At 48.5% G+C, this 27,951-nt stretch overlaps 9 protein-coding genes across 10 annotated transcripts; 4 read left to right on the top strand and 5 right to left on the bottom strand.

Moving 5' to 3' along the window:
* Positions 1-34: 34 nt before the first annotated feature.
* On the bottom strand, positions 35-1,497 carry ONS95_009214 (uncharacterized protein; the record flags this gene model as incomplete). Its single annotated transcript, XM_058502792.1, has 3 exons — positions 35-298; positions 348-1,193; positions 1,249-1,497. The coding sequence occupies 3 exons, from the start codon at positions 1,495-1,497 to the stop codon at positions 35-37; spliced, it is 1,359 nt and encodes a 452-aa protein (XP_058361721.1).
* Positions 1,498-2,396: 899 nt separating this feature from the next.
* On the bottom strand, positions 2,397-3,829 carry YPT7 (Rab GTPase ypt7; the record flags this gene model as incomplete). Its single annotated transcript, XM_058502791.1, has 6 exons — positions 2,397-2,965; positions 3,013-3,115; positions 3,168-3,452; positions 3,511-3,606; positions 3,687-3,740; positions 3,800-3,829. The coding sequence occupies 6 exons, from the start codon at positions 3,827-3,829 to the stop codon at positions 2,856-2,858; spliced, it is 678 nt and encodes a 225-aa protein (XP_058361720.1). The 3' UTR covers positions 2,397-2,855.
* A 446-nt stretch (positions 3,830-4,275) lies between these two features.
* On the top strand, positions 4,276-4,975 carry ONS95_009212 (uncharacterized protein; the record flags this gene model as incomplete). Its single annotated transcript, XM_058502790.1, has 3 exons — positions 4,276-4,375; positions 4,426-4,766; positions 4,817-4,975. 3 exons carry the CDS (start codon positions 4,276-4,278, stop codon positions 4,973-4,975), a joined length of 600 nt encoding a protein of 199 aa, XP_058361719.1.
* Positions 4,976-5,147: 172 nt separating this feature from the next.
* On the bottom strand, positions 5,148-6,737 carry DOT1 (Nucleosomal histone H3-Lys79 methylase; the record flags this gene model as incomplete). Its single annotated transcript, XM_058502789.1, has 2 exons — positions 5,148-6,138; positions 6,196-6,737. The coding sequence occupies 2 exons, from the start codon at positions 6,735-6,737 to the stop codon at positions 5,148-5,150; spliced, it is 1,533 nt and encodes a 510-aa protein (XP_058361718.1).
* A 509-nt stretch (positions 6,738-7,246) lies between these two features.
* Positions 7,247-9,895, bottom strand: ONS95_009210 (uncharacterized protein; the record flags this gene model as incomplete). Its single annotated transcript, XM_058502788.1, has 5 exons — positions 7,247-7,505; positions 7,555-7,704; positions 7,756-7,835; positions 7,884-9,623; positions 9,674-9,895. 5 exons carry the CDS (start codon positions 9,893-9,895, stop codon positions 7,247-7,249), a joined length of 2,451 nt encoding a protein of 816 aa, XP_058361717.1.
* Positions 9,896-10,355: 460 nt separating this feature from the next.
* On the top strand, positions 10,356-16,513 carry RRP5 (rRNA biogenesis protein rrp5). Its single transcript, XM_058502787.1, has 3 exons — positions 10,356-11,012; positions 11,063-15,484; positions 15,538-16,513. The coding sequence occupies exons 1-3, from the start codon at positions 10,572-10,574 to the stop codon at positions 16,063-16,065; spliced, it is 5,391 nt and encodes a 1,796-aa protein (XP_058361716.1). The 5' UTR covers positions 10,356-10,571; the 3' UTR covers positions 16,066-16,513.
* Positions 16,514-16,515: 2 nt separating this feature from the next.
* CAT1 (catalase A) lies at positions 16,516-19,633 on the top strand. Its single transcript, XM_058502786.1, has 3 exons — positions 16,516-17,362; positions 17,415-17,739; positions 17,796-19,633. Exons 1-3 carry the CDS (start codon positions 17,129-17,131, stop codon positions 19,460-19,462), a joined length of 2,226 nt encoding a protein of 741 aa, XP_058361715.1. The 5' UTR covers positions 16,516-17,128; the 3' UTR covers positions 19,463-19,633.
* A 3-nt stretch (positions 19,634-19,636) lies between these two features.
* ONS95_009207 (uncharacterized protein) lies at positions 19,637-24,513 on the bottom strand. The gene is made up of 7 exons (XM_058502785.1): positions 22,933-24,513; positions 22,056-22,885; positions 21,706-22,010; positions 20,960-21,655; positions 20,703-20,871; positions 20,296-20,579; positions 19,637-20,231 (listed from the first exon to the last, which is right to left on the bottom strand). The coding sequence occupies exons 1-7, from the start codon at positions 24,055-24,057 to the stop codon at positions 20,098-20,100; spliced, it is 3,543 nt and encodes a 1,180-aa protein (XP_058361714.1). The 5' UTR covers positions 24,058-24,513; the 3' UTR covers positions 19,637-20,097.
* ONS95_009206 (uncharacterized protein) lies at positions 24,514-27,542 on the top strand. Of its 2 annotated transcripts, XM_058502783.1 has the most exons (6): positions 24,514-24,613; positions 24,666-25,982; positions 26,219-26,415; positions 26,584-27,055; positions 27,150-27,209; positions 27,287-27,542. In XM_058502783.1, the coding sequence occupies exons 2-6, from the start codon at positions 25,702-25,704 to the stop codon at positions 27,384-27,386; spliced, it is 1,110 nt and encodes a 369-aa protein (XP_058361712.1). In that variant the 5' UTR covers positions 24,514-24,613; positions 24,666-25,701; the 3' UTR covers positions 27,387-27,542. The 2 variants fall into 2 exon arrangements, with proteins under 2 accessions (XP_058361712.1, XP_058361713.1); XM_058502784.1 differs by having other exon boundaries at positions 24,514-24,666; positions 24,784-25,982; positions 27,150-27,542.
* Positions 27,543-27,951: the final 409 nt, after the last annotated feature.

Below are 27,951 nucleotides of genomic sequence, written 5' to 3'. Positions count from 1 at the left end.
GAACTTGTCAACTGCACAAATACCCGATCAAGCCTCAAGCAATGGTATCAATGCCTTCACGCCTGACAAGAGGATCATCTTCATCTTTACTCTCATGATTGATGAACAGGAAGGACAGGAGAACAATAACAGCTCCAACCCAATACAGAGCACTGGAATACTGTTTGCTGATTATCATTTGGCCGATCAAGGACAAGGGAATTGTCATAGACAGTCCAACTGTCACCAACAATGGCGTAGTGAGGAGCATTGCATATGCCCAACAGTAGTCTGCAATGAAGGACGATGCAGCATTCATCTATCGGATATCAGTACAGTTTTCAAGTGGAACAGTCTAGAAAACTTACCAGGATGATAACCCAGACTTTGCTAGTAGGTGGCAGGGCAAATGTCTCCACTCCAGTAAAGTGCAGTATTATAAATCCTGGCCACAAGAAGATCACATTGAAAAGACCAACAAGTCCGAAGAACAGCGGCATGCTCACACGATCCTCGTTACCAATCCGCTTCTTCATGACAACGGCATAGATACCATACATGACCGCGCTTCCAAAAGCCATAGCATCGCCAAGGGCAATCTCTCCTTGAGATTTATGCGGGAAGTTTCCCCGATGGTCGTCATTATCTTTCCTCGATAGATCGACCGAAGATATTAAAATGATACCAGACAACGAAGCCAAGACTCCAATGAGCTTCTTGTAAGAGAAGTGCTCCACGCGAACCAGAGCTCCAAAGATCAACGTCCAGATACTGCTGGTTGATGTCAGAATAGTCGAGCTCGCAACACTGGTATATTCCAAGCAAGCCGCAACCAAGTAGTTGGCTGCAAACCAGAGGAAGCAGAATTCCAGACTGAGCCATGCGGTTTCGGACACGCCCAGCATCTCGTCTTGGGGGTGAGGATCTCCGGATAAGCTCAAAGCTGGTCCAACATCGTTATCCACGAGTAGTCTGGAATGCGAACCCGACATAGGATCCTCGGCATCGTCTTCATCGCCACCGGATTTGCTGCCGATAGCTGTGTAACTTGCCTTCCTTTGCTGCCAGAACTCCACCATGGATGTCCTTATATGCGAGACACCATGTTGATGCGATATCCTCCAAAAGATCGGGATTAGAGATATTGCAAAAAACGAAGTATTGAGATAAGTAACGAAATAAGGTTTAGAGTACGTGTTATCCGCAAATATATACTGCATGTATCTCATTAACGTGGTACACAAGAGAGATAAGGTGGGGGTTACATACACTCGTCAAGAAATTAGAGCTGGTCCACAACCCAACAGTAACAAGCAGTAAGACGATCCCCAGCGTCCGTCTTGCCACATTCCCAAGTCCAACGCCCGCTCTGAAGCCTTGGGTCTTTGTCCCTGCAGGTGCAGAAGCTAGAGATTGTCTGTCGTGGGATTGCATGCGGTGGAGGTCCACAGATCGATCCCTGGACGCCAGAACCTCTGCAGCCAAAGCCGGTGGAACTGGGGGTATTTGGGCACTCATTGTAGCGGCTGTTCCTGTATTTGATACCCCCAAGTATACTTTCGAGGTTCGTCTATTGGGCGGCGCGTGGCTTTGTTGGTCCAGTCACACTGTCAGAAAAATAACTCGAAGGTGAAGGACAGTTGCCAACCAGAGATTATGGAATCTCACCAAATCAAAGATAGATTCATGCTATTTGCGGATTCTCCATTATGATCTGCAAATACTGTTTGCTTGAAGTTGTTGCGGTCAGGAGAAGTCAAGGGTGGTGGTCACTTCGAGGTTGTCGCGACTCGAGACGTCGTATCTGTCAGACCCTGTCACCCTCGAAGTCATGATTGTAGCCTTGGCTCCACCATACCGCGATTAGGCAGCCGGACCCGAGGCGCAGCGATAAGATAGGAATGGGTGGGCGCCTGGGCGCCCATATTCCTTGCATGAGAGTCTTTGCTGGATCCGAGAAATGTTATTAGTGTTTTTATTTACTGTCTTTCTGGAAGTAAGAACCCTCATTTCATTGTTGACTATTGCGGAGAGCCATGAAGCAAAGGTCAAAGATCAGGTGAGGGGTTTCATGAGACAGCGTTTTTGTATCATTGAGAAAGGGCTCATTACTGGATAAATACATTTTCGCGGGACGTTAGAGATTTAGTGCTACGGGAAGTTAGTGTGATTCCGGTCCAGGAGAGGAAGGGATTTTGGTAAAGTGCTGGGAGAGACGTACTTTCTACCTTATTTATCCATTAAAGACCTCGTTTCTCGGATAAGGTACGCACATTCCCACACAAGGGGGGATCAAAGTGGATGAGGTCGCTACCTACTCCTTAGGATTCTTTCACCAACAAGTAGGCAATTTTGTGACAACAGACATAGGTTTGTATCCGCTTCTAATATGCCAGCAACTGTATCTAAGAACATGCAGCCCACTTATCTAAATGGATACAGACATCTAGCAAACCCATGCGGCTTGACCATAAGAAGAATGCTTCACCACGAGAGTTATCCAATTTATAAATGCAAACTCTTCATCATAAGCTCACAGCCTCCAACACACAGATACAAGACCTCTCAAAGCCCATTAAGCATTCTGTATAATCAAGGAGACGCAGACACCAAAGCGCCATGTATGATCTGATCCCTATGTACAGCAAACACCCTTACAAATCCCATTGCAACCAACACTTCAATCACCCTAACTTTGCCTTTCCGTCTGTCTTCTCACCTGCACAGCCAACCGAGAAATCAAGTAAAGGGGCTCTCAAGCAGCCAATGTTGACACAGGACAGGAACCTGCATAGTCCCATAATAGACAGAAGGAAATCATATGTGAGCCGGAAGAAATGATGTACTGTCTCTCTTTCTTTGCTAAAGGCAGAATTCTAGCATGCGCAACCGTCTCTGTCGTTCTCAATGTGGATATTGATAGGGTCTGAGAAGTCGCCACTGAACTCCTCAGATTCTTCTTGGGCGAGCGCATTTCTTGCAATGACTAAAAATATGTTAGCTTTACTACTCCAAGGGCGTGGAGACACATACCCTCAAATGCTTGCTCTACGTTGATAGCTTCCTTCGCACTGGTCTCAAAATATGGAATTCCACCTTTAGACTGGCAGAAAGTCATAGCTCGTTTTGAGGATATCTGTTGCTAAATTAGCGAGTAGCTCTCATGACTTCATATACTCTTGACTTACCACTCTCTTGTTCTCTTCCACGTCAATCTTGTTACCTAGCACGACCTTAAACCATGTATTAGCACACTTTCCATATCCCCCACGAGCAAAATGCATCAAACTTACGAATGGAAAGCTGTCAGGATCCCTCGGCGAAGCCTGAATCAGGAACTCGTCCCTCCAGCTATCAAGGGTATCGAAACTCTTGGAGTTGTTGACATCGTAAACCAGTACGCAGCAGTCGGCACCTCTGTAGAACGCAACGCCTAACGATTGGAATCTCTCTTGTCCGGCTGTATCCCAAAGCTGTGCATCCCATCAGCTATGCACTCTAGCGCATATATTCTTCGTGACGAGGCCATACCTGCATAGTGACCAATCGATCATCAACCAACACCTCCTTTGTCAAGAAATCCGCCCCGATCGTAGCCTTGTAACTTGCGCTGAACTTCTTGTTGACCTGTCCCAGTATCAGCCCTAATTCCCAAACCAACCTTCCATCTGTCTCCATGTAGAAGAAGCTCCAGCCGCAGGACATACATATTGGTTCATCAAACTCGTCTTGCCTACACCGCTATCTCCAAGGATAATAACCTAGACCACTCTCAGTAACTCTGGCTTCCGAAATCTTAACATATATCGGGTTCTCAAACCTTAAGCAAGACCTTCTTTCTAGACGCCATTGCGAAGAGAGTCTGGAGCCAGTAAGTAGTAGTGTTGATGGGCGGTAATAGTTGACCTCGCCTCCACAACTCTTGACAAACGCTCGAAAGATTGACGAAATCGGTTTGCGAAATTTGGTCAAGTGATTATATTTGCGTTGCGTGTGTGGTGGAGCGGGGCAGTTGAGTTATTGATGTTCGGTGTTGGTCTGGCAGTTGAAGAGAGAGGCTGGAGATGCAGCTGCAGTGGGCACACATCAGTATACCTCATTGCCGCTAGCGCTCTAAGCTCCAGCCTATCTTGCGACAGGCCGCAATCAGGCTCCCTAACCTGCAGCCTTGGACAATCGTCACAAGCTCGTAATCAACAAGCAGAGTTCAGCCTTTCTATAGACTTTCAACTTTCTTGCTCGCTACGAATAATGATGTAGCGTCCCTCGTTTGTTGCTTGCACAATAACGAGAACCATGACTTCATGGCGCGATGAGTATATCCAGGCTCTCCAAGACCGAGACCTGCGAGAGCAGGCAAGCTATCAGAAGTTGGATGCCGATCTGATAGCAGCCTGTAGGTATGGTCCCTCAAAAATTCTACATGTATATTAATCCTCCATATAGTCACCAATCTCCTCGACCGCACCGCCGAGCTCGAAGCCGACAAAGCCTCAAATCTCTGGCCATCTCCGCCTCAATCCGACTCGAAAACCCGAGACTCCCCCAAGCCAACAGGAACGAATGAAGGCACGGGACAGCTAAGACGGGATCTTGCAGAAACATTACGCTCAAACGGGCAGCTGCAGACTCGGATCAAGAATGCGGAGGCGGAGCTGGTGAAGCTACGCGCGAAGAGTAAGGCGGATACGAAACAAATAGAGGAGTTGTCGAGGGACAGGTCGTATCTTGCGCAGAAGCTTAAAGATAGGGATGAGGAGCTGAGGGGGAAGACAAAGCTGCTTGATGTAAGTGCCGCGTGGGCAATACAGATGGCTCTTTTGCTGACGGACATTAGGACGTTCATGATGAGGTCATCTCGCTCAACTTACAGTTGAACATGTCGGAGCAGAAGGTTAAGGATCTGAAAGCTGAGAATAAGGACCTTATTGATCGTTGGATGGCGAGGAAGGGAAGGGAGGCAGAGGAGATGAATAGAGCATTTGAGGAAAGATGAAGCTTGGGTATCAATGTTATTGATCTTTTCGCTTCGCTATCTAACATCTAGCATAATGCTCGCCTCCGTCAGTACTCTACATTCTAAGCCGTCATTTCTCATCCCGTCACGCTCTATTTACAGACTCCAGAAAACGATATAATAACACGCCAATCACAGAACAGATAAATAACTATCCCTCGTTAGCGGCACGCATCCTAGCGAGATGGGCTTCATCCTTGGTAGCGATGTAATAGTCTCCACCGCGACCTGTCCAGCTGACATCACGAGGACCAAAAGGAAGAGGACTGTCGTCGGTATTTTGAATGATGTTGGCGGGGTCGTGGTGGTTACGAGCGCTACCACGTGCAAATGACTGCAATGAAATGATGTGACATCCGTCCTTCAGGTCGAGGAACAAAAGCCCAAGGTCCTTATTTGTCTGCTCCCCAAAAACCTCATTGTTGACAAGTACCACATCTGCCTTCCTCAACACTGCAATGATTGCTTCATTCTTCAAGAAGTTGCCCTCCTCGAGCCGAACATTACCAGTATTGAGACCCCAAAGGCGGCAACGAGCCTTGAACTCGGCAGCTTGCTTTCTCGCGAGTCTGCAAGCATTAGGCATCATCTCGCAACCCCAGCTCTCACAACCAAATTCCAGAGCTGCTTGCAAGACAACGTTTCCAACCCCCGAGCCCAAGTCGACGAAGACTTGGTCAGACTTAAGCCCACACTTCCCCAGAACTGTGGAGACAAAGGACGAAAGAAGCTCCCCGTAGACACCATCGGATCCTGCTTTATAAACCCGGAGATCATCCACATGGGGTGACACAGCGCGGTCGTAAACTTGCTGTAGAATGAATTGGACCATCTCCAATGGCAAATGGTGCAGCTCGTCCAAATTCTTGGCAAGAGCTCCTTCTCGGAGAAGACTTGTCATTGTTGCGTTGTAGAAATCAACCGCTTTTTTGAAGTCTTCGAGTAAACGAATATCCACTCTCTTTGTCTTGATAGATGTTATGGCATTTTGAGCTTTCTCCAATTGTCTGATAACACCAGAATTGGCTGCGGCAAAACCCTTTGCCTGCTTCTTTGTTAAGTAAACGTCTCGAACGATCCTAGCAACGTTCACGATCTCTTCTAATGAGTCGATTTTGTCTTTGCCGAAGTCCAAATAAAATCTTTGAGTTGTGTCAGCTGAGCCATATTCAAATTACTACCAGGAGCATGATTGGTACCTTTCAAGCTGGGAAGCACTAGGATACTTCAGCTCAACTGTAACGTTTCCCGAAGACGCCTTGGAAGACTTGTCACACAGATCCGCTGCATGTATCATATCGAAAGTTCCACCGTCCTCATCAGAGAAGGCTTTCCTGGATCGAAGCTGTCGTTTTTCATCCTCCGGGCGGTTCGTCTTTTGCCTCTTAAATGACTTGTGATCGGCAAGGTCGATGTTAGAGTCACTACTCTCGTCGCTTGTGTCATACATGATAGGCATGTCGTTGGGAGATAGTTGTCTGGCAGCTTTGCGCTTTGGAGGGCGCAAAGAGGAAGATTCGTTTGGGTCGGAGGAGGGTGTTGCGGGTGTTGCTGGGCTGGCAGCTGCAGAAGATGGTGATGGCCGAGCAGATGACTCTCGAGACGGCGAAGGTCTTTGAGATGTGTGCTGTCTCGCTCTCTCGACGGAGGGGAGGGGTGCTGGTCTTTTCTCAGTCTGTATCCGGACAGTGGAAACCACGCCCTTCCTGCGCTGAATCCCAGACTTGACGCCACCGAACATCGAAAGTAGTTTTGTAGGAATGTATTCGCTGAGATGGTAGAGACTGCGCAATGCAAATGTCCAAAAATGTAACGAGTGTGGTTGTAAAGGATAAGTCTAGTTTTATGTTTTGTACAAGTGAAAGGTCTCGGTCGGATGTTGCCTGTCACTCCAGATCCTGCAGCCTTGCCATGCGCATGACGCTAAAGCCAAATAGTGAGGGGAGCGGCGATCAACCCCTGCCAGGTCACGCGGACTCAAAATGGGGTCGATTCTCGCATGCACCTGCATTGGCTCGAGGCTTGTTTACTTGTTGGAGCAGCTTCAGAATCTCACTTGTCTGTTTTCAGAGAGGAGCCAGCGCTTCTTCGAGCAAAATTAAAGCCATTTTCATGTGAGGGTATCAATCTTTCTGCAAACACCAAATCTGCACCATCTCAACGCCAATTCTTGCTCCTCTAAGCTGTTGTATGCCGTTCAACCCAGCCAACGCCGACCCCTTGCCCATATCCTGTGTTTCACTACCCATCTCATAGTTTGGAGCGGACTGCTTCCAGTCGATACTTCACATCCTTCAGCACCTTAGTCGCCGGTTTCCAGTCGTCAAACTGCTTCAGTAGTTGCGTGGTTTCCTGATCGAGTTCTGTCTTGACGAAGTCTTCTTCCAAGAGCCCGCGCATGATCCATGGAAGAACATAGGGGTTTGCATTGGTGGGAATCTCGTATTTCTTGATGTCAAGTGGAACGTCGCCTACTGATGTTGTTTCTAAAGCATACTCAACAGCAAGGCTACCGGCAATTAGTCACAACTCAACATTCACTACGAAACCTAACTTACTCGTAAACATTCCCATCGTCGTAAAGCCGGGAGTGTCCTTCACCAGTATAAAGACTGCCTGCTAGCGGCGCGGAGAGTTCTCGAATCAATCCATGATCAGAAACTCCAAGATTCCTTAACTTCAACGCGAAACCAACGAGATGTGAAAGACTAGAGATTGATCAACAAGAGAGCTTTAGCATAAACTTGGATGTGACCTACAAGTCTGGAGCATGGATTCGACCATCCACAAACACCGCTCTGAAAATGTACGGATGGCTCACGGTGGAGAATATAGATGACTGCCATCTGTTAGCAGTTGAAATGACGAGAATTATGAATGTACCAACCTCCATTGACACCAATTGATCATCGATCGAACCACAATACGTGATCCTAACACCATACTTCACGGCGACCTTCAAAGAATCTTCATATCTCTTGGATACGGCGCTCTCTGGATTCGCGAACTCGAAAAGTTCCCCCGCTGAGCCACTGAACAGCCTTGACTTATAATCGGCAAATGGTCCTAGTGATACTCCAGCCATCGCACAAATGCCAATTTTTCCGGTAGTGACAACCCCAAACTCGATCAACTTGGCCACGAGCATCACAGCAACCGGTACCCCTTGCGAGTGGCAAGCTACCAAAACAAAGTCTGCCTTCCGAACATGATCAATCCAGTTCAGAAGTAGTTTCCAGAGGTTGTCAACTCTCTCAGCAATCTTCCCTTCACCCTCAAGCGCAACTTTCTCTATCTCACAATCCAAACACCCATTTTCATTGGCCCATCGTCGAATCGCATCCGATGCGTGATTTGCGAAACGGATGGATGTTCCGGTGGGCTGTCCTATCACGGTCCTGAGTAGAGGTGCAGGAAAGAGGCCATGGATTCCAATAGCTAGGGCTTTCTTGATCTTGGGAGGCTCCTTAGTGAGAAAGACATGTTTTACTGGTTGTTGGTGGCCGTGAAGAATCAGACGAGTAATCTGCTGAAGGATTGATGGGTTTTCGACTAGCCTGTACGTGCTCTTCACCGAAGGAATGAGAAGATTTGTAGGCACTATCTTACCAGGCAATGGGCTTGGCGAAGACGTCGTTTTCGACGCTTCCGGTTCAGCTTTGAGTGCACTCTCATCTTCTTCAGTTGACTGTGGCCGGATCCGTTTACTTGATTTTGCCTTATTTTTCTCTTTGACGGTTGCAGTTTTCGCAGGTTCTGGTTTATTCTCTGAAGCCTCGCCAGCTATCGCAAGCTCTCCTGGTTCTGCGGTCTTTTCGGCAAGTTTAGGCGGCTTTTTGGCTGGCTCGGTAGACCAAAACGCCCAGCTCGAGCCCGCTGCTGGAACAACCTGCTCTGGTTCAGAAGTTGTACTTGGAACTGGTGCCGGAAAATCTTCCGTAACAGTGTCCTGGTCGTTGTCGGGGAGTTTGACTGGGAGTTCTTGCTTCGGCGCCTCTGCAGCAGTTTCTCGTGCCGCTAGCGACCACAGCCCAAACCAAGACGATGCTGGGACTTGGGTAGTAATTTCAGAGACTCCCTCTATCTGCGTAGTTGAGGAGGGCGCTTCTGCTGTCTCAAGTACTTGCGCCTCGATAGCTGGAGGTTTATTACCAACCACCTCGACTATCACAGAGGGCTTTGGTGACACACTGGAGGCTTCTAGACTTGGCCTGTTAAGCCATGAACCTAGCCAACCAGAAGAAGTAGCAGGTCTGGTGGAGTTTTTTTCGGCTTGTGGTGGGCGTTGGGTATCGGGACCTTCAGCTTGTGGTTTCAGCGGTTCGTCCGTAGTAGGAGCCTCTCCATTCGACGGTTCAGGATCCAGCTTATTGCCATCCTTGCCTGCCAAAGTATCTGAGTCCGAGGTTCCTCCCATAGTGATATCCAGAGTTTCCTTGCTTTTCCCTAGGTACATCGAAGGCGGTCTAGCTGCTGTAATGGTGGGGGATTTCTTCGGCTCAAATCGACTCAGATCAACAGTTGACGAGTTCGTGGGTTTATCGGCCAAAATTGATTCTCTGGCTACTTGGGTTAAAGCAGTCGACTTTCGAGGCCAAGTTCCATACCAGCTTCCCTTCGTGTTAAGCTGCATGGCATGTGAGTTACTGATAGACGGTGTGTTATTCTGAGACTTACCGGCTTGAAAGAGTTGGCCTCGGCCTTGACACTCTTCATGGGAGTGGGTGCATCTTTTGTTCTATTTGAGGCATCTTTGGACGTATCGGCAGGTGGCGTCGAGGCTTTCTTTACTGAAGAGCTGTCTTCGACCTGTGGTAGCGTTGGGAGACTTCCTGTCACCGGTTCTTCCGCATTTGGAGGCTTCGTTCGTGCTCGTTTGGATTTTCGTAATGGTCCCATTAAATAAGATAACAAGCGCAGATTTAAATTCACGCAGGGAGAATGATCAGTTGAAATCGACGTTGCAGAAAGTTATTCCCAACTGAGGCAACTCGTAATGTTTACGTCGCGGGGCTTGTGACATCAGGCTGCCAAGAAACCATCTAGCTTACATAATCACTTAATGACTCCGTTCAATGGTACAAGATGTATCTCCAAAGCACATTTGCAGTGCACAAAGGGCTTTGTGGGTCGTGGAATATACTGCCTTGTTGAATTGGAATGGTTGTAAATGCTCCTTACCATTACTAGAAAATATAGTGCTATCAGCAGCTTTCGGCACTCTGGGCAACGAAGACCCGAGAAGGTGAGCTATGAAATATAATCTGAAATCATGTACAATACTTCAGAGGCTCCAAGTGACTGTAAATAGCTCGGCTCTGCGATGTATGCCGGGGTTTCATGATTCGTTTTTTCTACATTACCTAGGTACTTCGTCGCCATCCCTGGCAGCCCGTACCCGTATCTCAGTCCTGTTATCAACAAGCTAACAAGGCCCCCTGTCAGTCGACTACGCTAGCTGGTCCCCGCCAAAAAGTTCTACAATGGAGACTAAAATTTTGAGAAGTTGCAGATTCGCATCCGGGCCCAAGACTTTTATTCAATTACACGTCAACAACGACGTTGGACGTGAAGTATGGCGCCGATCGAGAAGAAGAGAAAGAGCGGTCCAACCAACGAATCTTTTGCGCGATCACGAAATCCTAGAGACGCAGATAATCGACCTTCCAAAAGACCAAGAGCGGAGGAGCAGGAAGGAGAACAAACGACCAGAGCAAAGATCCCACATGTGCCGAAGATATCACAAGTACGAGATGAAGACATTGCATTTCCTCGAGGTGGTGCAAGTCTTTTGACACCACTAGAGCACAAGCAAATCCAAATTGAAGCTACTCGAGATGTGTTGTTTGAGCAGGGCGGGAAATCCACAAACGTTGATGATGCCGGGGAAGATGGCGAAAATACTAAAAAAAGGAAGCACAAATCGAAGTCAAAGGAGAAAAGTAAAGGGAAGAAAGGTCAGGAAGCTACTGAAGCCGACGAAGAGGATGTCAGGATTGAGGGCTTGAGCTACAAGGTATATTTGAGCTGCGATCATGGCAGCGATTCTTTGTTGACGTTCTATAGCGATTAGTTACAGGCTCACTAGTACTGGGACAAGTCTCCCAGATCAGTGATCTTGACATCGCCCTTTCCCTACCAAATAATCTCACCGGTTATGTACCAATCACTTCTATTTCCGACAAGATCACAGAGAGGATCGAGGCGATTGCTGCAGATGAAGGAAATGACGAGGAGACCGAGTTAGAGGATGTAGACTTGCACAAACTATTCACAGTCGGCCAATATCTTCGAGCATACGTTGTTTCGACCAAGGATGATGAAGCGGTTGCATCTGGCAAGGCAAAGAGGCATATAGAGTTGTCGCTTAAGCCCCAACAATCGAATAGTTCTATGATTTCCCAGAATGTGGTGGCCAACAATACCCTCATGGCATCCGTGGCAAGTGTAGAAGACCATGGTCTCATTATGGATCTCGGCCTTGCAGACCCAGATATTAGAGGGTTTATGTCATCGAACGACGTCGGTTACGGGGTGGATATCTCCAGCATCCAAGAAGGAGCCGTTTTCTTGTGCACGATCACTGGTCTCAATTCTAATGGCAAAACCGTCAAGCTGTGTGTGGATCCGGCCAAAATTGCACACCCGAAGAAGCCAAACTACCTGTCCGAAGCTCCAACAATTGACGCTTTCGTCCCTGGTACTGCCGTAGAGATACTGGTCGCAGAGATCACTCCAAGAGGAATCGCGGGAAAAGTCATGGGTATGCTTGACGTGACTGCCGATCTGATGCATTCAGGTGCTGGAGCAGATGGAAAGGATTTGGAGAAGAAATACAAGATTGGAAGCAAAATAAAGGGAAGGGTCATCTGCACATTTCCCAATGCTCAACCTGCGAAATTGGGGGTGTCGTTGCTTGACCACGTGATGTTACTCGCATCTCAGCTCGCCATACAAGACAAAGAAAGGAAGAATCCTCTAGACGTCTTACCTCTGTCTTCTATTGTTGAGGAAGCCACAGTTACGAAGGTGGAGCCAGGAATGGGTCTTTTCGTTGATTTGGGTCTGAAAGGTGTTTCGGGGTTTGTGCATATATCAAGAGTCAAGGATGGAAAGATCGAGACCCTCTCAGAAACTACTGGACACTACAAGACCGGCTCCAAGCACCGTGCACGAGTGATCGGATATAATCCTCTAGACGGAATATACCTCGTCTCATTAGAGGAGTCGATTCTGGCGCAGCCTTTTCTCCGGATCGAGGATGTGCCAATTGGCGCAGTGGTCAGAGGCAAAGTTGAGAAGATCGTTGTGAATGAAAGGGGTGTGGGAGGCGTACTGCTGAATCTTGCAGAGGGTATCACTGGGCTTGTGTCAGAAGCGCACATGTCAGACGTCCAGCTACTGCACCCTGAAAAGAAGTTCAAGGAGGGTTCTACGGTCACAGCCAGGGTTTTGTCAACAGATCCTGGGAAAAGACATATTCGCCTCACACTAAAGAAAACACTGGTAAATTCAGATGCATCCATATTTGTATCCTACGAGGATATTGCGATTGGCATGCAGAGTCCTGGTACAATTGTTAATATCCTCCCAAATGGTGCCGTTGTACAGTTCTACGGATCAATCCGTGGATTCCTTCCGGTGGCTGAAATGAGCGAGGCATACATTAAAGATCCTACCCAGCATTTCCGTGTCGGGCAGGTTGTAAATGTTCACGTTCTGAATGTTGATCCCGAGGAGGAAAAATTGACTGTGTCATGCAAAGATCCTTCTTCTTTTGGGCTTGCTCAGCAAATTATCATGAAGAAGTTGAAAGTGGGCGAGACTGTTTCCGCTGTGGTTACAGAGAAATTAAACGACACCATTTCTCTTGATCTTCAAGGCCTTCGTGCCAGTCTTGCTGTGGCCCATCTCACCGATGGCTCGGCGCAAAAGAATGCGTCTGCGCTGAAAAAGATTCGTGTTGGACAAACTTTGACAGATCTTCTGGTCCTCGAGAAGAACGAATCTAAGCATTTCATCGTGTTGACAAACAAGCCAGGTCTTATCGCCGACGCCAAAGCTTCGCTTCTCTTACGAAGTTTTGAAGACGTGAAGGAGAATAAGGTCGTCCATGGATTTGTTAGAAATATCACTCTCACAGGAGTGTTTGTTCAATTTGCAAGTGGTCTCGTTGGATTATTGCCAAAGGTCAAATTGACGGAGGATGCAATTCGCCTCCCAGATTTTGGTTTGAAAAAGGCGCAGACCCTTCAAGTCAGAATTGTTAGAGTCGATCATGGGCAACAGAATTTCCAATTATCTATGATTGATGCTGCTACACCCAAGGCTTCAACCGAGAAGTCCGCTCCTTCTGTCGCTATCAATCAAGAAGCATTGAATCCAATTGACACAACACTCCAGAGTCTTGACGACCTCACGTTAGGTAGATTGACAAAGGCAAAGATTGTCTCGATCAAGGACACACAGATCAACGTTCAGCTTGCAGACAATATCCAAGGTCGGATAGATGTCTCACAAATCTTCGACTCCTGGGATGAAATAAAAGATCGCAAGCGGCCCCTCCGCTCGTTCTCGCCAAAGCAGATACTGAATGTTCGTGTCCTGGGTATACACGATGCGCGAAACCACCGATTCTTACCAATATCACATCGATCAGGCAAGACTCTGGTTTTCGAGCTGTCCGCCAAACCGAGTGACCAGAGCAGTAAGGTCCAGGATCCGCTCGTGCTTGACCAGGTCAAGCCCGGATCTTCCTGGATTGCTTATGTGAACAACATACAAGAGAGCTACGTCTGGGTAAATCTCTCTCCGAACGTACGTGGCCGGATTCTTGCTCTGGATATTTCAGATGATGTGTCCAAATTGAAGGACCTGGAGTCAAACTTCCCTGTCGGATCAGCAATCAGAGTCCATGTCAAGCATGTTGACGCTGCGAACAATCGCCTTGATTTGTCCGCTCGGTCGGCACAGTCTTCGGAGCCATTGACCCTCAAGAGCTTAAGCAAAGGAATGGTCGTGCCCGGAAAGGTCACAAAAACCACTGAGAGACATATTATGGTACAGCTCAGTGATAGTCTCTCGGCCCCTGTCAATCTTACCGATCTAGCCGACGACTACTCGGAAGCAGATCCTACAAAGTACTCAAAGAATGAGATCATTCGGGTTTGTGTTACAGATCTTGATCTTCCGAACAAGAAGATTAGACTATCCACACGACCCTCAAGAGTTTTGAATTCATCTCTCGATGTAAAAGATCCGGAGATATCAACGGCGTCTCAGGTAAAGCCCAACGACATCGTGCGTGGTTTTGTCAGCAATGTCTCCGACCGTGGTTTGTTTGTGAACTTGGGCGGGAATGTTACTGCCTGGGTTCGTGTTGCTGAGCTATCGGACTCCTATATCAAGGAATGGCAGAACGAGTTTGAGGTTGATCAGCTTGTGAAAGGGAAAGTCACTTTGGTTGATTCCGCCAAAAATCACGTCCAAATGAGTTTGAAAGCTTCTGTCATTGACAAGGACTACGTTGCTCCACTGGGCTTCCACGATCTTAAAATCGGTCAAATAGTGACTGGCAAGGTGAGAAAAGTGGAGGATTATGGAGTATTCATAGTGATTGATGGATCGAACAACCTCAGTGGGCTATGCCATCAGTCTCAAATGGCAGACAAGAGCCGAGTCGTCGATGTAAAGAAGCTTTACGAGGAGGGAGATGCTGTCAGAGCAAAAATCCTAAGTCTTGATAGGGAGAAGAAGCGAATCAGTTTCGGCCTCAAAGCATCGTACTTCGATGATGGCATCGAGTCCGAGGATAACAGCGAGGATGAAGATCTCAGTGAAATGCAAGGCGTCAAGATCTCCGGAGACTCCAGTAATGAAAAAGAGGACGAGGTTGGTGGAATTGATCTGAATGACGTTGAAAGCATTGACAGCGATGAGGATCAAGCTGGTGCAAATTCAGACGAAGAAATGCCAGATGTGGATGAAACCGATGTGCCAGCTCTTAGCGCAGGAGGATTTGACTGGTCAGCCAACGTTCTTGACGAGGTGGACAACCGATCAGACGGCGGGTCTGACAACGAAGGGGGCGACGAAAAGCCCAAGAAGAAGAAGCGCAGGAAGGCAGAAATTACGGTTGATCGAACCGGTGACCTGGATGCCAACGGGCCACAATCCATTAGCGATTTTGAGCGTTTACTTCTGGGTCAACCAGACTCCTCCGCCCTTTGGATTCAATACATGGCTTTCCAGATGCAACTCAGCGAACTTAGCAAAGCAAGAGAGATCGCCGAGCGTGCCATCAAAACAATCAACATACGCGAAGAGACCGAAAAGATGAACGTATGGATTGCCTTGCTCAATTTGGAGAATGCCTACGGAAGCGATGAGACAGTAGAGGAGGTTTTCAAGCGAGCATGCCAATACAACGATGCGCAAGAGATCCACGAAAGACTTACCAGTATCTACATCCAGTCTGGCAAGCACAGCGTAAGCCAAACTCCCTATTGTGGTAGGTGAGATTATAACTAATAGCTCGACAGAAAGCCGACGATCTCTTTCAGGTGCTGGTCAAGAAGTTCTCCCAATCCCCCACCGTCTGGACAAACTACGCTCATTTCCTCCTCAATACCCTCTCCTCCCCAGACCGTGCTCGTGGCCTCCTCTCGCGCGCCAAACAATCACTCCCACCACACACCCACATCGCTCTCACGCTCAAATTCGCGTCTCTCGAGTTTCACTCCGCAGCCGGGTCCCCCGAGCGAGGTCGCACCATGTTCGAGGCCCTCCTCACCACTTTCCCCAAACGTCTCGATATCTGGAACCAACTGCTGGATCTGGAAACTACGCAGGGTGATAAAGATGTTATCAGAGGCGTATTTGAGCGCATGGTTAAGACGAACAAGGCATTGAAGCCGAAGCAGGCTGTGGCGTGGTTTAGGAGGTGGAGCGAGTGGGAGGAGGCGAATGGTGATAAGAAGAGTCAGGAGAAGGTGCTTGCAAAGACACAGGAATGGGTTATGGCTGCGGCAGCGAAGAAGGAAAAGGCGAAGGATGGTGATGAGGAGTAGTTGAGCTTACTTCCGAGAAAGAGATCGCATTCTGCATAGCATGGAGTAAAGGACATAAAAGCATCGACGCACGCCCAAGACGGGCTTTTCTTTGGTGATGGGTACTGTATGCTAGACGAATGAAGACAATTCCTGAGAGATGCGCAATGGAGTCATTTCTCTAATCTCAGTGTGAATTTGCCGTAAATGAAATGGATCCATCTCGGTCTCCGCAGGAGTTTAGCTTTCTATTTTTTGTTTGTGAAGTAGTGGCATCAATGCCTCGCTAAAGAAAATAGTATCTAGAGTCTCCCAGCATTCGGCCATGGGCCTTATATCTGACTTCTGGGCGAAGGGCAAATAAATTCTAGCTACGCATGAGATTTCCTTGAGAAAGAGTCGAATACCACACGTGACTCGTCGATCAGTATCTGGTTGTGACGACGTCATCCATTTTGTGAACTTCATAATGCACCTTTTTCCTTGCCTTTCAATCCAATAAGACCTTGAAGCCATAGCTGCCGATGCTTCGCTGTCCTACCTTGCCTAGATCATATTTCAGCGCGCTTCCTCGAGCTCCCAAACCCACGACGTAATCCTATCCGGAGCTCACCTCCACCTTGTACAAAACCTACCTGCCGTCCACTTGGATTAGATGTATCAAACGCAGCTTCCCTTGCTTGCCGCTCACTGTTGCCGGAAATGCTTCGTGCCATGCAGTCAAGCTCCAATGATTGGAGTTTCATTCCAAAACATGCAGCAGCAAGTGGTATTCAATTGGCAAGGAAGACTTCCTGATCAATCCTCAGTCATCTTTGGGTCAGGGGTAAGCTTCAAATTGTAGGGATTCTATGGAGATACGTCAATATACCTAATTGTGAAAGTGGAGTGGAGCTAACGTCATCTGTTTTGCTTCCGTTGGCCAAACAAAGCAAGCGAGGCGTGCAGCTACTGTACCCCGTCTCCCGTGCAAGCGACCCCTCCACGATATGTCACATAAATTGCGAGATCTCCTCAAACGTCTTCTTTCTCATCTTGCCGATTGCTCTCACATCCAACTTCCCACTCGAAACTCATCTTCATTATGCAATCAGTACTAGGAGGAGCAGTCGAGAAGGCCGGAGAAGCAGTCTCTGGAGCCATTGGCACCAACAAGAAAATCACAGACATGAAGCAGAATACCATTGACCCTACCAAAAACGACTTCCTCACCAGCGATTTTGGAGTCAAGCAGAACAGCCATGATGTTTGGCTCCACGCCTCAACTGGCGACCGCCAAGGTCCTGCTTTACTGGAAGATAATCATGGGAGAGAAAAGGTGTGTTGATTCTGTTCTGTGACCTAGTGTTTAGCTAATTCATGCTGCTAAGATCATGAAATTCGACCATGAACGTATTCCAGAACGAGTTGTACACGCTAGAGGTGCAGGTGCTTTCGGAAACTTTAAGCTCTACGAGAGTGCAGAAGATGTCACATCTGCTGGAATTCTTACCGATAAATCACGAAACACTCCGGTATTCGTACGGTTCTCGACCGTATTAGGCTCGAGAGGTAGTGCGGACTCTGTTCGAGATGTGCGCGGTTTCGCGGTCAAATTCTATACCGATGAGGGGAACTGGGATATTGTTGGAAACGACATTCCGGTATTCTTTATCCAGGATGCTATGAAGTTCCCAGATGTTATTCATGCTGGCAGTCAGTCATCCCAAATACCAGGACTGATTTGTGGCACTTAGCTGACTAGGAATTAGAACCTGAACCGGACAATGAGGTCCCGACAGCACAGTCTGCGCACAACAATTTTTGGGACTTTCAGTTCTTACACACTGAGGCTACTCATATGTTCATGTGGGCTATGAGTGACCGTGGAATCCCAAGATCCTATCGTATGATGCAAGGTTTCGGTGTCAACACCTACACTCTCATCAACACAGAAGGTGTCCGCTCTTTCGTCAAATTCCACTTCACACCAACACTCGGAGTACACTCTTTGGTTTGGGACGAGGCTCTCAAGATCGCTGGTCAAGATCCTGACTTCCACCGTAAAGATCTCTACACAGCCATCGACAATGGCGTCTTCCCAACCTGGAAGTTTGGCATCCAAGTCTGCCCTGAGTCTCGTCAAGATGAATTTGACTTCGACATTTTAGATGCTACCAAAATATGGCCGGAAGAACTCCTGCCAGTTCGCTATATCGGCGAGTTACAACTCAACAAGAACGTTGATGAATACTTCACCCAGACCGAACAAGTCGCGTTCTGTACAGCACACATCGTTCCCGGCATCGGATTCTCCGACGATCCCTTGCTCCAAGGCCGCAACTTCTCCTACTTTGACACGCAACTCTCCCGCCTAGGTGTAAACTGGCAAGAGTTGCCTATCAATAGGCCGGTTTGTCCGGTGATGAACAATCATCGGGACGGACAACACTGCCAAACTATTACCAAAGGCAAGATGAACTACTACCCCAATCGACACTCCGTCATCCCGCCCGCTACTGCAGCACAAGGCGCCTACGTTGACTACCCCGAGAAAGTGGTCGCCATGAAACAGAGACTTCTCTCCGTCAAATTCAGCGAACACTTCTCGCAAGCCCAAACATTTTGGAATTCCATTACGCCAATCGAGAAAACGCACTTGATCGCCGCCCTGAGTTTCGAGCTTGACCACTGCGATGACCCGATTGTCTACGAGAGAATGATCACTCGTCTTACGGATATCTCTCTTGATCTCGCGCAGGCTGTGGCTGTTAAGGCGGGTGCGCCAACACCGACTAAGGCTGGCCGTCCTAACCATGGAAAGACTATGAAGGGACTCAGCCAGTTCGACTTTACGCCTGAAGCACTAGGTCTGACTCCCACGATCGCCACGCGTAATATTGCAATCCTCGTTGCGGATGGCTTCAATTATGTTGAATACGAGACTGTGAAAGGCGCTCTGAGTGCTGCAGGAGCGATGGTGTTTACCATTGGCCCTAAGAGACAGCCTGTTAAGAGTTCGGGAGGCAAGAGTGTCACACCCGAACATCATTTTGAGGGAATGCGCTCTTCGCTGTTCGATGCATTGTATATCCCTGGCGGAGAGCATATTCCCACACTCAGCAAACAAGGCCGCGTGGTGCACTGGATCAGGGAGGCGTTCGGACACTGCAAAGCCATTGGTGCGACTGGCGAAGCTGTCGGTCTAGTCCGCACAGCAGTAGGAGTCGAGGGCATGGTATTTGCAACTGGTAATGAGGAGGCAGCTGTAGTTGACTGTTACGGTGTTGTAACTAGTGGTGGTGTGGTTGGTAGCGAGGGATTATTAAAGATGGTCAAGGGTGCGAAGGGCTTCTTGGATGCATTTGCCTTCAACGTAAGCCAGCATAGGAACTTTCAGAGAGAGTTGGACGGATTGACGGAGATGATTGCGTATTGAGGGTTAGTAATCGTAGAGAAAGGTCTCAGGCGGTATTACCTCGGGAGGCTGACGTCCGACATTTAAAAGTAAACAATCCAGTGTACATGTGAATGACATATCTGTTGATGAGCAAAACAGGTAAATATGGAGCATGCAGCCCAACAATAATGGAAGTAAATTATTGGCCGTGATCTTACATTCTTAGTACCTTGCAACACGGCTTGTGCTACCTAAATGGGAAGCTTTCGAGGTCATACGTCGTACGTAGGGCGAGATAGGCGAGAGACGAAGATTCTGTACCAGTCGGCCTGTCTAGCCAGCCAACCTTGACATAGGCACCGTAACGACGACCGAGAGACACACAATTGGCTCAAGGACATTGATTCGCTTCCAGAATCAGTATCCACAGGCTTGCACACACATCTCTGGGGACTGCCCAAAATTCCTGGCATCTGGTAACATGAATAGAAGTAATTTATTACCCCTCAGCCGTCATTAAATGCTCTGTAGGGGCGTGCTATATGCTCAAGGACAGAAGCACCAAGCCTTCAGTGTCTAGCTAAATCGCCAAAATTTCAGACTCTCGTCAACTTCCAATCAATCCCTTCATTTCCTGCAAGTCCAAAGCCGCCTCCCACGACCCGCCTCTTCATTCAAACCGTCAAAACGTAAGTAGACAATCGATTACCTGCTCCACAATATTCTAATGCATTACCCGGACATAGGAAGCTGCAGTCAGCCTGCGGAACTGTGACACTCCCTGCCTGGAATTCGTTTCCACAGTAGCCTATCTCTAGTTAGTAACATAACATCTCCACAAGCCATGAAGCCTGGCGAGAAGGAAAACTTACACTCAGCACCATACTCGACACCCCAGTACTTGAATCCTGCACAGTTCGACGCACACATCTCTAACGTCATAGAAGTCTCATTAAAGAAGAACCCTCCATTCAGAGCCCTCACTCCAGTAGCCTCCGTCTGGCATCCATAGTAGCTGTATGCGCCAACAGTTGGCTTAATAGCGGGCGTTCCCTGCGGCGCTGCAGACGAGGTCTTCGTGCTTGAGCTGGCTGGCTTTGAGGTGCTGGACGCCACCCTGCTTGTTGAGCTGGCAGGCTTGGTGGTAGAAACAGAACTAGAGACAACAAGTGAGTTTGTCGAACTGGCTTCAAACAAAGAGATTGATGCGGGGGTGAACATTGTGCTGGCTGGTTTTACAGTTCAAAATGCTAAAATCAAGACGCTTGAGGATACTAACCGGCTGCTTGATGTGCTGGGAGAGCCTGTGCCGGCTTTTTGGTAGACTTGAAGACGGTTTCCGGCACCACAATAGGCGTATTGGTCGCCTGCGCAGGTCATGGAACAGTCTGCATTTGGAACAAGAACGGATCCGGCTCCGAACTCATCTGCACACCAACATTCTCGTCCTATGTCGAGTTAGAACTTGAGGTATCTGGATATCGATACGAGTCCTGGATTATTCAAAAACTATCGTGCTGGGGGGCTCATGCTTACCATATTCCATTCCAGCGTATTTGAATCCAGCGCAAGATGCCACACAAGATTCGACAGTATTAGTATCACTTGGGAAAGATGCAGCACCAAGAGCACGGACACCATCTCCTTCTGTGTAGCAACCTAGGTAGTTATAGCCACCTGCTGATGGTACGATGCGAAGGGTTGGGACAGCTGTTGAGCTTGCTGAGCTCGAGCTGGCAGGCTTCGTTGTACTTGAACTAAGTCTCGTGCTGCTTGAGCTCGCTCCCGTCAAAGACGAGGACTTTGATGTATTAGTCGTGCTAGATCGGAGCGTTGATGAGCTTCTTGAACTCGATCGTGACGTGGAAGTGGAACGAGATGTGGAAGTAGATCGAGATGTGGAAGAGGATCGAGTAGTTGAAGCCGACAGCCTAGAGCTGGACGTGGAAGTACGAGAAGATGAGGAACTCCTTGAACTTGAAACCGCCGTTGATGATCGAGATGAAGAACCACTCTGCGTGCTTGTTGTTGAGACACGTGTGGAAGAAGTAGAACGAACGCTTGATGTCGAAGTCACTCGGCTGCTGCTGGATGACACCGAGCCGAGTTTGTACAACTCTAGCCTGTTGCCTGCTCCACAGTATTCGCTCCCGTCGCCTGGGCAGATAAAGCTACAATCGAGTTGGTTCGCAGCTAGAACGGAGGTGGCATCAAGTGTTTGACCACAGTAGCCTGTACAGATTAGCGAGAGCAATAAAGGTCAAGATACAACATGGTCTTACATTCTCCACCGTACTCGACTCCAAAATAGGTAGTTCCAGCACATTTCGAGGCACAGATCTCAAGAGTCATGCCAACATAGTCGACATATTGTGCCCCTGACAAAGCTCTCACACCGTCGCCTTCAGTGTAACATCCTTGGTGAACATAACTACCAACGACGGCTTTGACAGCAGGAGTTGGCGTCGAGGTTGGTACCGTTGAGGACCGTGATGATACAGAGCTGGACCGAACTGAGCTTGTGAATCGGGCTGAGCTGGATGACCGTGAGCTTGTAGCAACCGAGGTGAGCATATACAGCTCCAACCTGGACCCATTAGCATATTTCTACCTTGAGTATCAGTCAAATTACCGATTGCCAGCACCGCAGTACTCATTGGGATTTCCGGGACAGATGAAATTGCAATCCTCCAAAGGAGCTTGTGTTGAAGAAGCAGCGAGCTCATTTCCACAGTAACACTCCCCATAATATTCAATACCCCAGTAGACGTATGCAGCACAGTTTGAGGCGCACATCTCCGAAGTCATGTTTGCATAGTCAACGAAAGCTGCGCCGGCAAGAGCCCGAACGCCTGTGCCTTCCGTAAAGCAACCTTGGAAAGTATATTTGCCCACGATTGGCTTGTGCACTGGGGTGGGAACAGCAGTCGAAGAGGTCGTGGATGATGCCCGCGAAGATGTTGACGATCGCGAAGTTGAAACTACAGAGCTGGAAGTACTGCTTGGCGCAACAGTTCCGAGAGAGGCACATGATGTTCCGAGTGAGGCGGGATCCTTGAAATCATCGGCGAAAGTGCCACTTCTCACTCCATACTTCGTGCCAGCGGCAGAAGCGATGGTAGAGCTACCGCTGTAGATTGCATATGGCCCAATGGTCGCCCCCTTGACCATGGGGACTGTTGAGTTGGACAAAGCTGGGACGGGAACACCTCCAGTTCGAGAAACCTTTTGACTGACGCCCAATGACACAGGAGAAGTAACTCCAGTGCGGACGGCAGCAACGACTGTGAGATTAGTGCCGCTGAGACAACTCTGAGGAGCCAAGGCGATGACGGAGTCCTGAATCGGGAACCCAGCACCATTGTTGGCGTAGGTGGTTGAAAGTCCGCCCGTGCCTACGACAATGACATTGAATGACGAAATAGACGTTGTCGCTGGAATGTTGGCACTGAAGCCGTAGAACTAATCAATCAGCGCTTGAATTACAAATAGAGAAAGAGAGATCATACCGTGAAGCTGTCATCGAATCCAGTGGCTGTTCCGCTAACAGTCGTGGTAGTGATGGTACCTCCAACTCCTCCCGTGCGGTCCTTGTAGATAATCTGGACATTGAGAATGGACGAAGCAGGTCTGGTGGTAGTCCTGACTCGGATGTCCCCAGAAAAGGTGATCTGAGCACCACCTGACAGCAAAGTGAGCTGGATTCCACTGGGCTTGACTTCATATGGTGCGAGTGCGTCCGAGAGGTTCACGGTTGGTGCAACTGTGTCGATCATCCTTTGCAAAATTGACGAGCACACGGAGTTGAAAGTGGTCGGGTTTGTCATTGCCTGGATGGTAACATTCTTATCCGCAGTGAAAACTACAGTATCAGCATTTCGAGTAGCTGCAACAGACGGCCCGACAGACAGAGGATCAGTGTTGGGCCCACTGATATATCGGGTAGCAATATTGTTGTCGAATTCCAGAGTATTGTCGAAAAGCGCGTATCCGTTTGGTGCAGTTCCTGCAGGCACAATCTCTGGGAAGAACTCGCTATGAACTCCTCCGATAGCATGTCCACAAGCAGTCATCTGAATCATATCGACGGTATTGAAACCCATTCTCGCGAACTGATTGATGAATGTTCCTTGGGGGTTCTGTGGCTGAGGCACTCCCATAGGACCTGCAGCTGTGGCATCGATCCGCCCTCCACGGATAGGCACAACCGGACCGCCACATGCTCGGACAGATGCATATACTCCCAAGGCGATGAGGTCGGACACAGATAAGCGACTATTGTACAACGCAGAATATGTCTGCAACGTGCTAACGAATCCGGGGCCCAGGTTCTCGCCATTGCTCAACTCCCAAGCTATTGAAGAGTCGATTCCTCCATGTGGTTCGAAGAAAACATTCGTCGTGGCCATATCGTGGAAAGCGATCCGTAACCATTCCGCAGCCGTTTGTCGTCCAACTCCAAATTCCGATAGCGAGCAAGGCGTGACATGACCTCCGAAACCCTTGCTCTTGTAGCCCGCATTCAGAAACATAACATCTTCCAGCTCGTCAATGGCAGACGGCCATGTTGGCGCCGCAACTCCCAGTCCCGCAAAGACGGCAATTAAGCCCACAACAGTCGGACAAAGCTTCATAATTAAATATTATTGAAGAAAAAAAGATCGAGCATACGATACAAGTATATCGACAAACGAGTGTAGGGCTGCACTGGCAACACGAGATGCAACAAGGGAAAAAGAGAGAACGTCCGAAAAGAGATGGAGACACAAGGTACTTATTGCTATCACTTAACTTACTATTGACTCTCGGGGTCTCAGCCGCATGGGAGATCCAATGGAGGAGGTTCAGGGGAGCCAGGGTCGTATGCAAGTCCCTGAGGACAAGCCTCGTATTTGGACTACGGGCATGGGGGCTCGATACAGGCGGTCTGTAAGTGGTCAGCTCAGCTGCCCAACCCTCTCAAACTGGACCAAGTGCCCATGAAATTTCCTGGATAAGCCACAACAAACCTTGCCGAGCCTAGATAGGGGAGAAAAAAAGTAGATAAACACGGCACATCCCCTCGATCCCCATCCCCCATCCCCCGGGACCATGCCGTGTTTATCCAGGACGCGTAGCGGTGCAGATTACGGAGAGGCGCCATCGGCCAGAGCTCCGGACCTTCCTGAGTTTCCATTACTGTATTACAGTATTGTCGGAGTGAGCTGGCTGTCCATCATCCCTTGTGATGTGTTTGCCATACTGTAGGTACCCCATGCATGTAAGCATGCATGAATGCATCTTTTCCCCATGCACATATGTGGTGCTATGCAGTGCTATGCACAGGCGGAATACAATGCAACTGCTGACTTCTAGTCAAGACCACTTCTCTCTCGAGGTATCATTATTTTCGCCGCTTGGTGTCGAAAGCCACGAGCCCGAGCACGAGCACGAAGGCGAGCCCCTGCGGACCGTCGGCTGAGGTTGGTCTAAAGGAGAATAGAACGTGGAACTCGGATACTGTACTGTAGCCCTAACTTTGTCGGACTGGAAGCGGGAAGGCTCTGCCAATCAAAAGAATACATATTCGGACGGCGTGTATCTAATTTAAACGTCAAGCAGCCGAGAAAAATTGGCCAGTCCGTCTTATTTCAGGGGTACAGTAAATTACAGTCGTAGTACTGAAGCCACGATTATTATTGGCTTTCTTTCTCAAAGTTGGGTTGGGATGGGATGGATCATGGCTGATGGGATGGCTGATGGTTGAGGATTCGAGGCCCTGGTGAGTGGTGAGGGCGGGGCGAGGAACAGGGACCGGTGCATAAAACCCGCACGCACTATGGATTTTGTGCATCGCATCGCATCGCATCGCATAACATCGCTAGCATTTGTTTTGTGAGTGGCATACTCGTTCGTAGTCTGACTCTGACTGCATGTGAAGAGGGGCATGGGCATGCCGCATGCGAGATCGCCGCTCGAAATGCCACAGAACATATATATATATATATATATTTATATCATATTTATGATGACAAGAACAGAGAACGATAGACCTATCATGCAAGTGGGTAGACTGTCAAGATGTCTCAAGTTTCGATATGATGACGCGATATGAAGCCGCAATACAATGTCGTTCTATGACCGCTCGCTCCACACGGCGATATTCCACCCCACTCCAAAACTCACCCCGCCATTACCAAAAGCCTCAACTTGACATGAACATCCGCTAGAAGTCTACCCTGGCATCTTGTTCCCACGCATTTTGCACCCTGCACTACCGCGCCTCTGTCCTTGTTAAAATGCAACCTCGCGACCCCTCAACCATCTCGCAGCAAGAATCGATACCTGAAGATCCCACCATCACACTCCTTGAAAGCTACAACTCTCTCAACCCCTCCACAATCGCAACACTAGCCTCCCTTCCTTCGCCGCTGGAGTTTGTACGTTTCGTAGCACAGAATAGACCGTTTGTCATTAGGGGTGGAGCTTCGGATTGGAAAGCTGTGAGAGAATGGAATGTCCCCAGCTTGAAACAGCTGCTCGAAGGGGTTAGTGTTAACGTTGCAGTCACGCCGCTTGGGTACGTTATATACTTCATTTATTCATCACTTTGGTGCATCACAGTCTTTGAAGCTATTTTCATATCAACTTTCTCATCTGTCTCATTCTCCCAATCACGGTTGTCGCTTTCTACGGCATAACTTAAATTGTTCCATATACCGATTTGTTTACTTTCGCTTCTCAAGATTTACTACCCTTGTTTTGACCCTTGTTCTACCGTATTCAGAATCTCAGGCACTAGCTAATACAGCATAGCAACGCAGACAGCCCAGTCAAATCTCCAATAACCAACGAACTCCTCTTCGTGAAGCCTCATGAAGAGCAACAGCTTTTCTCCACCTTCCTCGATTTCGTAATCGCCCAAGAAAAGGAAATCTCCTCAGTAAGCGACGCCTCTCCCTCATATCAAGAGAGACATATCCCAGGAGGCGAAGTCCGCTACGCTCAAACCCGTATGTCCTCTTTTTCTATCACTTCAATCACCTGATTCTCTCCTGCTTTCCCCACCTCCCCTTTCCATTAAAACAGTCCACCTCCTTACTTTTTATCTCATGCCACAACATTTCACGCATACACACCCCAACCCTCTCTCTCTCACTAACCTCACCCACCCCAACCAGAAAACGACAACCTCCCCTCCGAATACACTCTCCTCTCCTCTTTCGTACCCCCCAGCATCCCTTTCTCCCGTATCGCTCTCTCATCCCAACCCGACGCCGTCAATCTCTGGATCGGCAACTCCCTCTCCGTAACCGCTTTACATAAAGACAACTACGAGAACATCTATGTACAAATCATCGGGTCGAAACATTTTGTTCTTCTGCCGCCTGTGGCGTGGGCAGGTGTTGGAGAGAGGGTTCTGAGGCCGGCTTCCTATCGCCGCAGCCATGGCGGGGTTGGTCAAGGGGGAAACAAGGGAAGAGAGGGGTTTGAGATTGTAGAGGAAGAAGGTGATAGCGTCCCGTTTGCGACTTGGGATCCTGATTCGGAGCTGGGTGTGGAAGATGGGAATGGGACGAGGCATTCGAAGTATGTGGAGCCAATAAGGGTCACGTTGGAGCAGGGAGATATGTTATATTTGCCTGCTTTGTGGTATGTCACACTGTCAATCCCCTCTCTGTCTTTCTGTCTCTCTGTCGAACTTTGACGTTAATACATCGAATTATGCTAATTGTGCGAATGCAAGGTACCATAAAGTCTTACAATCTTGCTCCAAGGAAGGGCTTTGTGTGGCTGTGAATTATTGGTGGGTGCATTCCCTACTTACGGCTCCAGGTCTGTGTTGTCTTAGAAAGTGCTGTTGCTAATGGGGAATCGGGACAGGCATGATATGGAGTTTGGGGGAAGCTTCTGGCCGATGTGCAATTTTGTTCGGGATGTTGGATTGGCTACGGGTGCAGGATATGGAAGTACAGCGCGGTGACCAAAGTATCTGCGGCGAAATGTCAGACTGGTAGCAGCTATTTATCATAGGACGAGGGACAGTTGATGACAGAGTGTACAAGGGCAATCAGAAAACATGTCAGATGCAGAATATCAGTCACGGAATGATATAACCTAAAGACAGCACATATTTGTATGTCAAGAGTCTGATTGCCATGACTGAAAAAACATGTAAAAGTACAAAACACAAACGCTCGCAAGATTCGACCCTCCACTATCTATGCCCTCGAAACGACCAGTGACCAGCCAGCCCAAAAAGGCTCCTCGCCTACTGTAGGAGTAGGAAACAGGAAACCCATCCAGTCCAGCCTAATGCAGCATTCCCTAGACCTAACGAAGTAACTTTTTGGTGTGAATAAACCCACTCGCAAGCAGTCGCAATTCCGCACAATGTAGGAACAGACGTGTCGTGACATACCGAGAAATAGATGCCCCATTTGCTTAGAACATCAGAGCGGGAAAACATGTGTCAGTCCGGAGCAGAGAAGAAATGTTTGTGCAGGCCGCCCATATGCATTCTAAGTGTACGAGCACACTTTACTTTA

This window comes from Cadophora gregata, assembly GCF_030347475.1.
Source record: "Cadophora gregata isolate MNR1 chromosome Unknown scaffold_3, whole genome shotgun sequence".
Lineage (NCBI taxonomy): Eukaryota > Fungi > Ascomycota > Leotiomycetes > Helotiales > Ploettnerulaceae > Cadophora > Cadophora gregata.
This window is presented reverse-complemented; position numbering and strand designations above follow the sequence as displayed.

What these genes read in the sequence shown, in the direction of transcription:
- RRP5 (XM_058502787.1), top strand. Translation starts at nt 10,572, where the DNA reads ATGGCGCCGATCGAGAAGAAGAGAAAGAGCGGTCCAACCAACGAATCT. An exon ending in TTGAGGGCTTGAGCTACAAG is followed by an intron (nt 11,013 to 11,062) that starts GTATATTTGAGC and finishes GACGTTCTATAG; the next exon opens with CGATTAGTTACAGGCTCACT. An exon ending in TCCAGTCTGGCAAGCACAGC is followed by an intron (nt 15,485 to 15,537) that starts GTAAGCCAAACT and finishes ATAGCTCGACAG; the next exon opens with AAAGCCGACGATCTCTTTCA.
- CAT1 (XM_058502786.1), top strand. Translation starts at nt 17,129, where the DNA reads ATGCAATCAGTACTAGGAGGAGCAGTCGAGAAGGCCGGAGAAGCAGTC. An exon ending in ATAATCATGGGAGAGAAAAG is followed by an intron (nt 17,363 to 17,414) that starts GTGTGTTGATTC and finishes CATGCTGCTAAG; the next exon opens with ATCATGAAATTCGACCATGA. An exon ending in AGATGTTATTCATGCTGGCA is followed by an intron (nt 17,740 to 17,795) that starts GTCAGTCATCCC and finishes ACTAGGAATTAG; the next exon opens with AACCTGAACCGGACAATGAG.
- ONS95_009207 (XM_058502785.1), bottom strand. Translation starts at nt 24,057, where the DNA reads ATGAAGCTTTGTCCGACTGTTGTGGGCTTAATTGCCGTCTTTGCGGGA. An exon ending in GATTCGATGACAGCTTCACG is followed by an intron (nt 22,886 to 22,932) that starts GTATGATCTCTC and finishes CTGATTGATTAG; the next exon opens with TTCTACGGCTTCAGTGCCAA. An exon ending in AGTCGAGTACGGTGGAGAAT is followed by an intron (nt 21,656 to 21,705) that starts GTAAGACCATGT and finishes TAATCTGTACAG; the next exon opens with GCTACTGTGGTCAAACACTT.
- ONS95_009206 (XM_058502783.1), top strand. Translation starts at nt 25,702, where the DNA reads ATGCAACCTCGCGACCCCTCAACCATCTCGCAGCAAGAATCGATACCT. An exon ending in GTTGCAGTCACGCCGCTTGG is followed by an intron (nt 25,983 to 26,218) that starts GTACGTTATATA and finishes AATACAGCATAG; the next exon opens with CAACGCAGACAGCCCAGTCA. An exon ending in TGTGTGGCTGTGAATTATTG is followed by an intron (nt 27,210 to 27,286) that starts GTGGGTGCATTC and finishes GAATCGGGACAG; the next exon opens with GCATGATATGGAGTTTGGGG.